General features: G+C 48.7%; 1 protein-coding gene and 1 non-coding gene across 3 annotated transcripts in view; one reads left to right on the plus strand and one right to left on the minus strand.

Moving 5' to 3' along the window:
* The window catches only part of SCD5 (stearoyl-CoA desaturase 5), a 126673-nt gene that overhangs the window by 62127 nt on the left and 50417 nt on the right, over positions 1-14129 (plus strand). The window contains exons 1-2 of one of the 2 annotated variants that reach the window (XM_084970623.1): positions 3765-4177; positions 5711-5841. In XM_084970623.1, coding sequence (XP_084826749.1) covers positions 5830-5841 — 12 coding nt within the window. In that variant the 5' untranslated portion in view covers positions 3765-4177; positions 5711-5829. 2 annotated transcript variants of the gene reach the window in all.
* MIR9846 (microRNA mir-9846) lies at positions 6627-6724 on the minus strand. The gene has a single exon (NR_128539.1). It is a non-coding gene; the product is annotated as a microRNA mir-9846 (primary transcript).

Raw genomic sequence — 14129 nt, forward strand, 5'->3', positions numbered from 1 at the left:
AATTTAAACTGTACCTTCCGGAGTTCCTGTCGTGGCACAGTGGTTGACGAATCCGACTAGGAACCTTGAGGTTGCGGGTTCGGTCCCTGCCCTCGCTCAGTGGGTTGACGATCCAGCGTTGCCGTGAGCTGTGGTGCAGGTTGCAGACGTGGCTCGGATCCTGCGTTGCTGTGGCTCTGGCGTAGGCTGGTGGCTACAACTCCGATTAGACTCCTAGCCTAGGAACCTCCATATGCCGTGGGAGCGGCCCAAGAAATAGCAAAAAAGACAAAAACAAAACAAAACAAAACAAAAAAAAAAACACAAAAAAACTGTACCTTCCTTCCCTTGAGGGAAGTTTCTTACTTCAGTCTTGTGTTCGTTAACTTACTGCTGCAGAACAAATTACCCCCAAATTTAGCAGTTTAAAACAATGTACATTCATTTTCTCACTGATTTTATGGAGTGGGAATCCAGGTACAGCCGAGCTGAGTTTTCTGCTCCAGGATTTCTCGTGGGGCAGCCATGTACTGGCCAGAGCTAGGGTCTCAGCTGAAGGCTCGCCTGGGGAACGATCTCCCCAGCTCCCTTACATTGGTGTTGGCAGGACTCGGCTCCTTGAGGACTGTTGAACTGAGGGCCTCGTTTCCCACTGACTGTTGGCTGTAGGCTATGCTGAGTTCCTTGCCACCTGGGCCTTCAGCTTGGCAGCTTATTTCCCAAACCAAAAGCAAGAGAAACTCTGCTAGCAAACCAGAAGGCATATCTTTGTAACCTAATCGTGGAACTGCCCTTCCCCCCACATTGCTATTTTTTTTGGTTTAGAAGCGAGTTACTAAAAGGGAAGAGACTACACGAGGCCATGAGTACGAAGATGAGGCCGTCTTGGAGGCTGCATACCAAAACCCTGTCCTGCAGCCTTCCCCAGGAGTTGTGGTGGCTGCTTGATATCTTTTTAATAGATTTCTTTTTGGCTGTAGCTAACCAGAATTGGTGACTCTTGTTTGCATGCAGGCCAACTTGCTCTGTAATTTTGTGATTCTGGTTGCTGTTGCTTTAGCATCTTTCACTATGAGGTATGAGTTACTTGGTAAAGCTATTGATGCTGCTCATTACTCCTTTTTTCCCCTGAAGTTATCAATTCTCTGTCCAAGGCACACTTTACCTTGGAGCCAGCTAGCTACTAGCATTCATCAAAATTTGTTGGAATATTAATTTCCACAAACTTCACAGAAGAGAGGTCAGAGGCCTCTCAGATGAGCCCTGTCAAAATAGGAAGAGCACTTCCTGTTACCGTAACGTCCATAAAGCCTCACATCCAATAGCCCAGGGTTTCTGCCGTTTATCTGCCTTTGGACTGCGACCAGAAGGTTGCTTTCTTTCCTGGAGGTTCTGCAGAATTTTCGCATCAGAAGTCCCACGCCCACTAGCTTAAGTAGGAAAAGATTTGTTGGCTCGTATCACTGGCTGATATACGGCGGAGGCCCACAGGATCCAAGAAGAACTTGAGACCTCCAGGGCTTGCAGCCAGTGGCCCACTGCCGGCAGCTGTCCCGCGCGCTCTTGTGGACGTGTCCCTCGTCCCCCGTCTCACTTTCGGGGCCTCGTTCTTTACTATTGACAATCGCGCATTGGTACGTGACCTTTAGATTTTGAGCCAGAAAAGAGAAAGATTGAGTCAGCTGTTTATTCTCAGGACAATGAAGATGGAGTACAATGCTCGGCCAAGCCTGGGTCACATGGCCACATTCCTGTTGCCAACAGAAAGACATGAAAAGCCAATAGCCACTACTGCCCGGTACAGGTTTTTTTTTTTTTTAATTTTAAAAATTATAGCTGATTTACAATATTCTGTTAGTTTCTGCTGTAGAGCGAAGTGACCCAGTCATACGTATATTACACAATCTTCTCACATTATCCTCCGTCATGCTCCATCATGAGTGATGGTATAGAGTTCCCTGTGCTCTACAGCAGGACCTCATTGCTTATCCATTCTAAATGTCATAGTTTGCATCTATGAACCCCAAACTCCCAGCCCATCCCACTCCCTCCCCCTCCTCTTTGACAACCACAAGTCTGCTCTCCATGTCTGTGAAACTATTTCTGTTTTGTAGATAGTTTCATCTGTGCCATAGTTTAGATTCCACAAATAAGTGATATCATATGGTGTTTGTCTTTCTCTTTCTGACTTACTTCACTTAGTATGAGAATTTCTAGTTCCATCCATGTTGCTGCAAATGGCATCATTTTGTTCTTTTTTTATGGCTGAGTAGTATTCCATTGTGTATATGTACCACATCTTCTTAATCCATTCATCTGTCAGTGGACATTTAGGTTGTTTCCATGTCTTGGCTATTGCGAATAGTGCTGCAGAAAATATAGGAGTGCATGTATCTTTCTCAACGAAAGTTTTGTCTGGATAAATGCCCAGGAGTGGGATTGCTGGATCCCATGGTAGTTCTATGTATAGTTTTCTGAGGAACCTCCACACTGTTTTCGATAGTGGTTGCACCAGTTGACATTCCCAACAGTGTAGGAGGGTTCTCTCTTCTCCACATCCTCCCCAGCTTTTGTTATTTGTAGTCTCATAGCCATTCTGACCAGTGTGAGGTGGCAACTCATTGTAGTTTTGCTTTACATTTCTCTAATAATAATTAGTGATGTTGAGCATTTTTTCATGTGCCTGTTGGCCATCCATATATCTTTGGAGAAATGTCTCTTTAGGTCTTCTGCCCATTTTTCAAGTGAGTTATTTGGTTTTTTGCTGTTGAGTTGTTTGAGTTATTTGTATATTTTGGAGATTAAGCCCTTGTCGGTTGCATCATTTGCAAATATTTTCTCCCATTCCATAAGTTGTCTTTTCATTTTTTATGGTTTTCTTTGCTGTGCAAAAGCTTGTGGGTTTGATGACGTCCCATTTGTTTATTTTTGTTTTTATTTCTGTTGCCTTGGAAGACTGACCTAAGGAATCCTTTGTACGGTTGATGTCAGAAAATGTTTTGCCTGTGTTCTCTCCTAGGAGTTTCATGGTGTCGTGTCTTACATTTAGTCTTTAAGCCATATTGAGTTTATTGTGCCTGATGTGAGGGTGTGTTTTAGTCCCATGGGTTTACATGCAGCTGTCCAGGTTTTCCAGCACCACTCGCTGAAGACACTAATTTTGTGGGTTTTTTTCCCATTTTATATTCTTTCTTCCTTTGTTGAAGATAAATTGACCGTGGGTGTCTGGGTTTATTGCTGGGCTCTCTCTTCTGTTCCACTGGTCTGTAGAGCCCAGTACAGTTTCTGACTCCAGCCCATGGTCAGTGGTCCAGGCATGGACAGACCAACCATGTAATGACCCCTGAAATACTGAAGATGCTAAAAAGGATAAGACAATGTCAGTCTGTGGTAAGGTCCCCCCGAGAACCATGGATCGGAGGAATTCCTTTTTGGCCGATGTATTTCATGGAGTCTGGGAATTCATCATGTTGCACCCAAGAGCCAGCGTCTCAGTCCACTGGCGAAATAGAGTCACATTGAGCTTTTCCGTTATAGATTTCACTTGTTCCCGAACCACTTGACACTTGGAAAAAATTTATTGGCAGAGACATGAAGGCCAGGGGTGACATGGAAAAAAGTTGTCCATTTCATGCACTCATGACCAAGGTTAAATTACAATAACAAAAGAGTCAGAGCTTTTTATTTACTTCTACTTTCTGTGATTTATGGGCAGATTGCTGTTTTTGCCTTTAACCTTTCAAGTAAGGAGTGATTTGTCAAGTTGGTGAAAACCACATGGACTCAGACTCATTAGTCTTAGTGCCACGGGTGAGTCTTGTTTTTCAACCCATATAAATGTGGATTGAGATCAAGACCTGTCACACTCGACTTTGGAGGATGTCGCATTGTGTCCCTTTCCGCTGCGTGTATTGGCACGGAAGCTACCCGAGGAATTCCTCTAAAGGGTGCCACAAAGGGCCTGGGTGCTGCTCGCAGCCGCCCGGGAATGTACTCGCAGCTGGGCGCTTGGCCTTCGGCGCTTCCTGAGGGCGGGCCCTCTGTGCGCTGAGTGTCAGGAGCACTCGCGCAGGATTAGCCGCCCGATCCTGCCTGCCTACAGCCCGGCTTAGGGCTCTCCCCGCAAGGACGGAAGCAGCTCACGTTTAAACGTCGGTCGGGATCCAGTTTGAAGGATGCGAGGTGTAGCGAGGTGAAGGTAAAACTCGTCTGACGTCCCCCAGAGGCAGAGGGGAGTGTGGAGGGCAGGAGCTCGGTTCTCGGTTCGGCAGACTTGGGTTTGACGTTTAGCAAAGAGACTCCCAGACTTGGTGACACTGGGAAATTAGTTGACGCCTTTCAGCCTTAGTTTTCTCAACTGTAAAATGGGGATAATAAGAATACAACCCCTACGGGGGTTGTTTGATGTGCTTCATTATTTTTTAAATTTTGTTTTTATTTATTTGTTATTTTATTATTTTTTTCTTTTTTGGCTGCCCTGTGGCACGTGGAGTTCCCAGGCCAGGGATCAGATCTGAGCCACGGTTGTGACCTAAGCCACAGCTGCAGTAATGCCCAGTCCTTTAAGCCGCTGTGCTGGGCGCGGATCCTGACGCTGCAGAGACACTGCCGATCCCATCGCGCCGTGGTGGAAACTCCTGATGTGTTTTAAGAGATAATTGAATAAGACAATGTAAGACATTGAGCATTGCGTGGGCGTATTGCCTGAAAACCACCGGAGGAGTTGTAATAATCTTAGGAATGATGGCGTTTTTGGTCCCGCGTGGTCCCCTCGCCACCACACACTCACAACCTTTCCCAAGTCTCTATCCAAAGAGCAAACCAAAACCACCACCTGGGCAGCACGGGGTCTCTGGGCAGAGGCTTTAGATCTAGGCTGCAAGGTTTAACTTGCAGAGATCCAGTTCCTTAACTGTAAAATGAGACACTAGCACATGTAATGAGGATTAGAGATACTGTGTTTAAAAGTGTGGCAGATAATAAGCTCCATTCTAGGCTGGCTTGTTGAAAATTCCCCATGTGGCCATCTTTAGCAGCCCAGGTCCTTGTGCCAGTGTAAGTGAGGAGCTCCAGAAGACAGGTCTCAGCTGTCCTTGAGGTCAGTTTTATCCTCATTCTCACTGGCTCTGGGCTGGACTTCATTGCTGTTAGGTCTGGCCTGAGTGCCTTCAAACCAAAGTCAATGGAGCCCTGATAGTGGGCACTGCCATTTACAAGTACGCTCTTCAGGAGTTCCCTGGTGGCTCAGGGTTGTCACTAGAGTGGCTCAGGTTCGATCCCTGGCCTGGGAACTTCTGCATGCTATGGGCACAGCTAAAAAAAAAAGTCTGCTCTTCATGGGACTCACCCTGGCATGGCTGCCAGTGAAGAAGCAGCACAGAGAGGAAACAGCGCCACAGAGAGTGGAGGAGTAAGACTCACAAATGCGCACTAAGGTGGTTGTGCCTTTGCATCAAGACTGGCAGGAAACAGTCGCAAAGAGGTGTGTGGGATATAGAAAAAATGATGTTCCAAGGTCAAGGTTGCTCGAGGAAAGTTCTCTCCACTTCCCGCCTGGCACTGGCAGTGCCAGGTCAGTAAAAAGGCTGCATGTCCCCAGGCAGTGATTCTTCACATTGCAGCTTCTTCCCCGGCACCGTTTCACGCGGGTGCCCTATTCAGGAGAGGAGGGAGCCGGGGAGGCCCCCAAGCACTGGCATCTGCTGACCTTCTCCCTGCTTGTGTCTTGCAGCCTACTTCTGCTTCCTCCTGACCGCTCTGGGTGTGACAGCGGGCGCCCATCGCTTGTGGAGCCACAGGTCCTACAAGGCCAAGCTGCCTCTGAGGATATTTCTGGCTGTCGCCAACTCCATGGCTTTCCAGGTGGGGATGGAGGGTCCTCTCGGCCTGAGGGACCCAGCGCAGATGGCAGTGTGGGCGGCGGCCGTGCCCCCCGGGGCCTGGCCCTCCTCCACACCCCTTCTCAGCCCAGGCACTCCCTGCCTAGCCCAAGTTTTTACCTCCTTGTAGCTTTGGATACTGTGAAATGTTCGGGAGTGGGGGGCTTTGAGCTCCGAGGCCTGCTGAACTATGGAAGAACAAGGGATCTTCCGCCCTCCGGGGTCCATGCCCGAAACACGACCTGAAACCCTCCACATTTGTCCAGCTCCGATGGGGGCCACGTTCTCTGCTGAGCACATGCTACCTGCGTGTTGCCTTTGACCCTGACAGTAACCCCACGAGCTGGTGTTACGCTTGTCCCCTTTTATAGAGGGAGGAACTTACCTAATGTTATGGCTAAAAAATAGTACATCCAGATGGGCAAATGCAGCTCTGGCACCAAAGCCTTTGCTCCTGCAACACGGTATTCCTGAGGTCACCCTTTAAGTTGGTGGTGGAGAGTCTATTCGTTGTGGAGTCGGAAGACTCCAGATTTAGGTCTCATTCTGATGGTTTTGAGCTGTGACTCACTCAGGCATCTCCAGTGTCGTTATCTGTACCCATAGGGATATGTCTTCACTTCCGGAGTTGTTATGAAATCATGATAAAAATGTCAGAGGGGTCACGACTGCACTAAGATTGGATCACATCCTTGAGGCGTAGGCTCGTCCTAGACCATGTCTCACCACCCTGGGCACTTTCTGAGCTGCTGGAATTTTGGGCTAATCATGAATCTGTTTTCCTCCTCTGATCCAGGCAGGATGGGCGAGAACAACTTGTTTTCAAAATTTCTGCCTGTGAACGAGGGCAGATGATTCCAGGTCCTGTGTATTTTCACCCACTGGGAAAAAAATGGCGATTCCCCAAAGTGCTTTGGGGTCCTGGGAAACAGGCGATCTAGGAGCCTCTCTGGGACCCTCAGATGTGCAGGTCACGTGGCCCCCTCTGCCATGGGCCGCTCATCTCCACAAGGCAGCCTGACCCTGGGCACTTCTCTAAGTCGCTCTTGGCTCGAAGAGTTCTTTTCCCTATTTCAGGCTTCCCTCCAGTTGGAACCTTCATCAAGCAAATAGGATCTAGCACAATGGGTCACTTAGGGATCACAATTCATGTTGTGAATAAATTCAGACATAGCAGGAATAAGCCCAGGGTCCTGGGAAGATGCCGTTTGCACAAAGGAGCCCTTGGCGCCTCTGGTTTCCCGGTCTTTGCTCACGTCGGCAATGGGATCCGTGCTGCACTTTGTTTTGATGTCACCCGTCTTAGTTCAGTGTTGCTCTTTGTTCATCATAACAATGCGTTAAGATAATGATAATTTAGAAACTCATTGGTTTAGGTCTTAGATCTACTTAGGACTTAACTCAGTAATTTTCATTTATTTTGTTCAAGCAATTTATTATTTTTAGCTTTCAATTACACCCTCATGTAGTTATAAAGCACCTCTATCACTGGAATTTTTCCAACATAAATAACTTGAACTTGGAGCCTAAACCTCTTTTTCAAATTAAACTCTTCGTTTATAACTCAGATTTTGAGAACTCAAGTTTTCTCAACAAAACATCACATAACAGAGCACCACCCTGTGATTTTTAAGTTTTCTTTGGGGAGAAAGGATATTGTAGAAGGAAATACTCAGGTCCTGGAATAAACTCTTTGCTGGATGGAGACTTTTGTGCAAGTGTCTGTTCCTTTGTCTGCAGGAGGGGGCGGTGGTGGTCGTACTCTTTACTGACACAGCTATTGGGAGCCTAAAGTAATGAATAATAAGTGCCTTGCTTATGGTAGCACTTGTGAGTATCTCTTTTCTTCTTGGGAATTGACACGCTGTCTCATTCATGTCTCTCTTGGTGCCTGGCATGTAGAAAATACTCAGTGATTGTTTAAGTCAATTAATAGTTTGATAAAGTACTTTTAGAAATCCTCAAATTTGAACGACGCATATGTTTCTTCCGGGCCCACATTTGTGGTGGGTTTTTTCCATTAATTTCCACAAATACGCATTGAGCACTTACCATGTGGCAAGCACTGAACTAGGCGCAGTGCGGGTAATGATTTGCAGACAGAATCCTTATCTTCATGGAGGCGTCCATCTGATGGGATATTAGAATTCCACAGTTTCCCAGTGGACATGTCCATCCTTAGGGGTCTGGGGTTTTATAACAAAGTCGCTTAGACCTCGGGGACAGGGTTGTGGGATCGGCATAGGGCCAGCTTCCATCCCGTGTGTGACTGTCAGAGGGATTGAACGCCGTTGACGCAGACCACTTAACCCTAGGAGGAGGACCACCTGGGAGAGTAAAATGCTGCTGTGATCTGCTGGTCTAGGGTTTTCACCCACACCCCTGACAATGCAGAGTCATTGACTCAGTTTCCCTTAGATGTCCGCTTGAGGCTTTTTTTTAGGGCCACACCTGCAGCATATGGAGGTTCCCAGGCTAGGGGTCCAGTCGGAGCTACAGCAACATCAGATCCTAGCCGTGTCTGCCACCTACACCACAGCTCGTGGCAACGCCAGTTGCTATTGGTACATCTTCAGGTTCAATGATGTTTTCCTCGGCCATGTCCATTCCATCCAGGAACCCATCAGAGGCATTCTTTGTTTCCATTTGTCTGCCTTCTAGCATTTCTTTTTGTTATTAGTTAAGAGTCTCCACCTCTTTGCTTACATTACCCCTTTGTTTTTGCACGTTGTCCCCTTTTGCTACTATAGCCCTTAACATATCAATCATAATTGCTTTAAATTACCACTCCAATAACGCTAGCATCTCTGTCGGGTGTGAGTGTGGTTCTGATGCTGGCTTTTTCTTTTATTTTTATTTTTTGTTGTTGCCTTTTAGCATATTTTGTAATTTTTTTGTTCGAAGCTGGACATCATGTACTGGGTAACAGGAAGTGAGGAAATAGGGCAATAGTATGAGGTCTGGGGTTTGTTTTCTTTTTCAGCCACATCTGTGGTAGATGGAAGTTCCTGGGCCAAGGATCCCATCTGAGCCACAACGGCATCCTATGCCACAGCTGTGGCAATGCTGGATCCTTAACCCACTTTGCCGGGCCAGGGATTGAATCCACACTGCTGCCAAGACAGCGCTACATCCTTAACCTGCTGCACCACAGCAGGAACTCTGAGCGTGAGGTTTTATGTTTATCTGGCTAGGAAGTAGGCTGCTTACTGCGCTGCAGCTGTGGTGTCAAGGCTAGTTTCCTCTAGTGGCCTTATGTTTGTCCCTCCCCTCTCACCTCTGGGTTTTCCTAGGGATTTCTTCTTTTTTTTTTTTCAGGCTATTTTTATTTATTTTAGTTTATTTATTTTTTTGCCTTTCCTAGGGCAGTTCCTGCGGTATATGGAGGTTCCCAGGCTAGGGGTCTAATTGGAGCTGTAGCTCCTGCACCAGAGCCACAGCAACACGGGATCCGAGCCGTGTCTGCTGCCTACATCCCCAACCCACTGGGCAAGGCCAGGGACCGAACCCGCAACCTCATGGTTCCTAGTCGGGTTTGTTAACCACTACGCCACAACGGGAACTCCATCCTGGGGACTTCTTAACCAGGAGTTTAGGCGTCTGTTTCTCTCCGTTGAATCCCCTGTCACCGTGCAGCAGTAACAGCACCTCTGCTGACGTCGAGATGAGAAGCATCCTGGGTCCTGTGATCAGGTCTCAGTCTTTTGTCGAGGGGGCTTTGAGTATTTCCTTCCCCTCAGGTTCATCAGGCTTTGCTAAAACCCCAGCTGATTAAGCTCCGGTAACGTCATCTCTCTAGAAGGCAGATCTTGCTAAGGGGAACGGAGAGCTCGGCTTATGTTTCAAAGGGGTTATTTGTCTCCCTGTCCCGCTGGAAGAGCACAGGTGTTTTTCTCGGCTGTGCATAGTGAGAACATGGTAGGGCTCCTGGAGGTAACATTCATGAAAGCGTGGGGGCACCTAGGCTGGCCCCGTAGGAGGTTTTAACTCTCAGGCGCATCCACATTAAGCCTCCAGGAATACATTTATAACAGCTTAGAGTGTTCCTGCCCATCCTGATGCCAGCTGCAGGCTTTTCCTCCTGCTCCTGCTAGGTTGTGCTTCTCTGGAACTGCCTGCCTCTCTGGTCTGGGGGCAGCGCTTTGCCCCGTGACCTCCATTCTCTGGTGGATCTAGGAAGACTTTTTGATCTTTAGTTTACATGGCGTTTTTTCTTTCTGCAAAGATGGGAGCAACAACTTCCAAGCTCTTTACATGTCAGACCAGAAAGTGGAAGTTACAGGGTGATTTGTAAATAAGTCAAGTGAATCACGGATCATGGGCCGTGAGCTTTGGCAGGTATGTAAAAACACAACAACGATTATTGAGCACGAACCATGTGCCTGCACTTCATGAAGTATTTTCGTCACCTGACATTAGTCCTACTGAGGAGATACTGTTTCCCTTTTTTGATGGTGAGAAAGGGAAAGAAGGAGGCTGTGTAACCTGTCCAAGGACATACAGAGTTAAGGGACAGGAGGGGGATTCACATACAGGTGGCCTGACTCCAGAGGTCACCCTCTCACTGTGATGCTCTAATGCCTCTCCCAGGATCAAAGTGTATCCTTATCCTTTCATTTGGCAAATACAGATGCTGAGCATCGTTCCCGGTACCGCGGAACGAGCTGGACAAGGGTTCTTCCCTCATTAGCGTGTGTGCTCCAGCGGCAGAGCGACCAAGTGAATGAGCAAATGAATAAACACGTTTATTTCGAGAGAGAGAAGGAGATGAAGCATTAAGACGTGGTGATCTGACAAAGAATGCCGGGGGGGTGGCTTCTTTAGAGAGTGGCAAGGGACGATGTCACAGAGGAGGTGACATTAGAGCTGAGACCTGAGGGAGGGAACAGGTAGGGAAAGAACATTCCAGACAGAAGGAGAAGCCAAAAGTGGGAACAAGTGTGGTGCATTCAAGAAAGACCAAGATGCCGCAGGTAGCTGGTCCACGTGAGTGAGGGAGAGAGAAGACGGCGATAGGAGAGGCCAGGGAGGGGACCGGGGCCACACCGAGCAGGCTCTGTCGGGCATGCAAGGAGTTTGGACGTTCCTCTCAAAGCCATGGGAAGGCACTGCGAGCTTTCAGGCAGGGGAGTGACCTGCCTTATGTGTTTCAGTGGCACAGGGAAGCCTCAGACCTCATCACGCGACCCTGGAGATGTACCAGATTCAGGATCGTGGACCCACCCCCAAGGCTGGCTCTCTGTGCGGAGTGCCCTCCAGGAGGGAGGCTGCCTTTGAGGCAAGGCGGAGCTCTCTGGGACAGCTTGAGAGGTTGGCGGAGAATGGAGTGGCCGTTGGTTAGAAGAAGAAGGCAACCCTGGAACACATGCTGCAGGCTCAGCATCCTGAAACAGGTGTGGCTCTGAGCAGATGCTGACTCTCAGTGCAGAGTCAGTTTCAGGTCTTCTGCTCCACGAGCCACCGGCCTGCGCTTCGGATGCACAGCGCTGCTTCCACACGGCAGAAGCAGGCTCCCTTCCTCCCGTCGAGACGGCTGGATGTTGCTGGTCCCCTCTTGCTGTGCCAACAGGCAGCCGCGGGTGTGGTCCCAACCCCGAGGCCCTGAGAAGCCTTCCTGATGCGGTTAAGGAAGCGACCTGCACGCTGCCTCACTTCATCCGCTGCCGCAGTGTCTTGTCCCCCTCCTCCCCCGGCATGTTTGGAGTCCAGTAGAAAGGACAGATGGCCTAGCTGTCTCCGAGCCCGCGGGGATGGTGACTTTGGGACCCATCAAGGCGTTGGTACATGCACGCGTCTCTGCGACTCCATCGGTGTTGGCGGGGTCCTCCCACAGGTGTTGGGGTGGAGGCGGGAGGCGCGCGCGAGAGAAGCAACCCTCCTGGGGCTGCTGGGGGAGGCCTGCATTGTCCTTCCCGGCTGCTGGGTAGGATTAACTACGCTTCCCACCAACAAAAACATACCTTCTAAGGTAGAGATTACGACGGCTCCACCTCCGTGAAGGGGCCTCGCTGTCTTCTTTGTAGCCCGTCCAGGTCAGTGAAAGCAGGTGACTGAGTGACATCACCTCAGGGGACAAAAAAGTGCCAGCCTGAGGTGGCCTGCGAAGAGGGTAGTTCTGTACGTGGACGCATCAAGCAGTAGGGCTGGTCTGTCTCTCGCGTTACCCTCCCGACGTCTGTTCAGGTCTTAGCCTTTCTGAACAACCGAGGTATCCCCGAGCATTTCGGGTGGTTACATTTTGGAAACAAACCCCGATCTACTTGAAGGCATACAGAGAGTTTTTGTTTAAAGAAATGCTAGTTAAGGTCAAGGGTATTTTTTGCAAAACGAACAGCTACCAGCTTTTTACTTGTTAATGGGGCACCACACCTATATTGAAAGACACTGTTGTTCCAGATGAAATCCCCATTGCAGTCCTGTCAATTTGGAATCTTTTGGGAAACACACTTTGGAAGTGGTTCTTTCTGTCTTCTTTTCACAGAGAGGATGTTTAGAGGCCCCAGACAGGGCATCTCCTTAACCCTTCCCCCACCCCCCGCCCCCGCCGCCCAGCCAGTCTCTCCTGAAACCACAGAAGCTTGGAGCTGTGGGATCTTACAAGCTAAATTGAATCCCTTTTCTAACAACTGGAAGAGCTAAGGGCCCAATGTCCGTGCTTATTTTGTTAGCTTATTTTCCCCACACTGTCTCCCAAAATGTTTAGGGGTGTTGAAGGAGACTGCGTGACAAGGCAACTCCTTGACAAGCTGTTTCTTCTGATACCTGCCACCAACCATCTGGGCTGAGCTACCATGCTGTCACTGTTGTCGCTGCTTAGTCTTTATTCCACTGCCCTCTTGCTGTTGCTTTTCTGTTTCCCAACCCACTGGTTATTCTGCATTGTTGGGAGATTTCTCTCCCAGCTGCCTTCATGCGCATTTTTCCTAAACCCAGTCTCACTCTGATCCTTCCTAGTCATATGTCTAACCTCTTTGGATCCGTTTGTGTTACTTCTCTGTCCTCAGTTGTATCTGCGCCACCTCCTAATTTGGCACCAGCCAAAAATATTATTAAACGTGTGTGCCTGTTCCCAGTCACCAATGAAGATGCTAAATAAAGCTGGATCTGTCAGATCCCCTGCTTCCGTTACTGCCCCCCACCCCCCAGCCCACCCCCTGTGATCCTGCGCTGTTTTTCATCTCTGGTTCTTGTTTATGAACATTCAGGCAGGCTTTGCACATCATCCTGTCCTACTTCCTGTTAACGCTGACCTGAGCTCTTGTCACAGGAGTGTTTCAAGGATGCTGTTTTACATGCTTTAGTGAGCTCTCAAGGTACAATAGCTACGGAAGTCACTGAGTCAACAATTTTAATTAACAGTAAAATGTATAGTTGTATATGCCAGAGGAAATTTCCAGCCTTGCTTTTAAAAGCTCTTTTGGGAGTTCCCGTCGCGGCGCAGTGGTTAACGAATCCAACTAGGAACCATGAGGTTGCGGGTTCGATCCCTGCCCTTGTTCAGTGGGTTAACAATCTGGCGTTGCCGTGAGCTGTGGTGTAGGTCGCAGAGGCGGCTCGGATCCCGCGTTGCTGTGGCTCTGGCATAGGCTGGTGGCTGCAGCTCCGATTGGACCCCTAGCCTGGGAACCTCCATATGCTGTGGGAGCGGACCAAGAAAATGGCAAAAAGACAAAAAAAAAAAAAAAAAAAAAGGCTCTTTTGGAAGGCAGGCATGGGAGTTCCCATTGTGGCTCAGTGGTCACGAACCCGGCTAGGATCCATGAGGATGGGGTTTCAATCCCTGGCCTCGCTCAGTGGGTTAAGGATCTGGTGCTGCTGTGAGCTGTGGTGTAGGTTGCAGATGCGGCTCCATTCTGGCGTTGGTGTGACTGTGGTGTAGGCCGGTAGCTGCAGCTCTGATTCCATCCCTATCCTGGGAACTTCCATATGCGGCAGGCGTGGCCCTAAAAAGACACACACAAAAAGGCAGACACGTTGGATTATCTTTATCGTCTCCTATTTATTCTTCTGTAGTTTTTGGTGTAAATCTGCTGGTTGATTCCTTTCGAGTTTAAAGGCACATAAACCATCACGTGTTTACGAGGAACACAAGTGGTGTGTATGAACTGGCCCTTGTCATGACGAGGCTGTGGTTCCACAGAGCAGGCTAGACTTATGGATGATGAAGAGACTCAAACAGGGCAGTGTGGAGTCTCCCACATTGCTCGAAAGCGTCATACTAACTCTTAGGGCTGCAGAAATATGAATATGAGTTAGGGTACTAGGATAAAG

The sequence above is a fragment of the Sus scrofa genome, chromosome 8 (assembly GCF_054392235.1).
Source record: "Sus scrofa isolate SSC_HxYL_T2T_F1_AM1 chromosome 8, Sscrofa_HxYL_maternal_Yorkshire_Landrace_v2.0, whole genome shotgun sequence".
In the NCBI taxonomy this organism is placed as follows: domain Eukaryota; kingdom Metazoa; phylum Chordata; class Mammalia; order Artiodactyla; family Suidae; genus Sus; species Sus scrofa.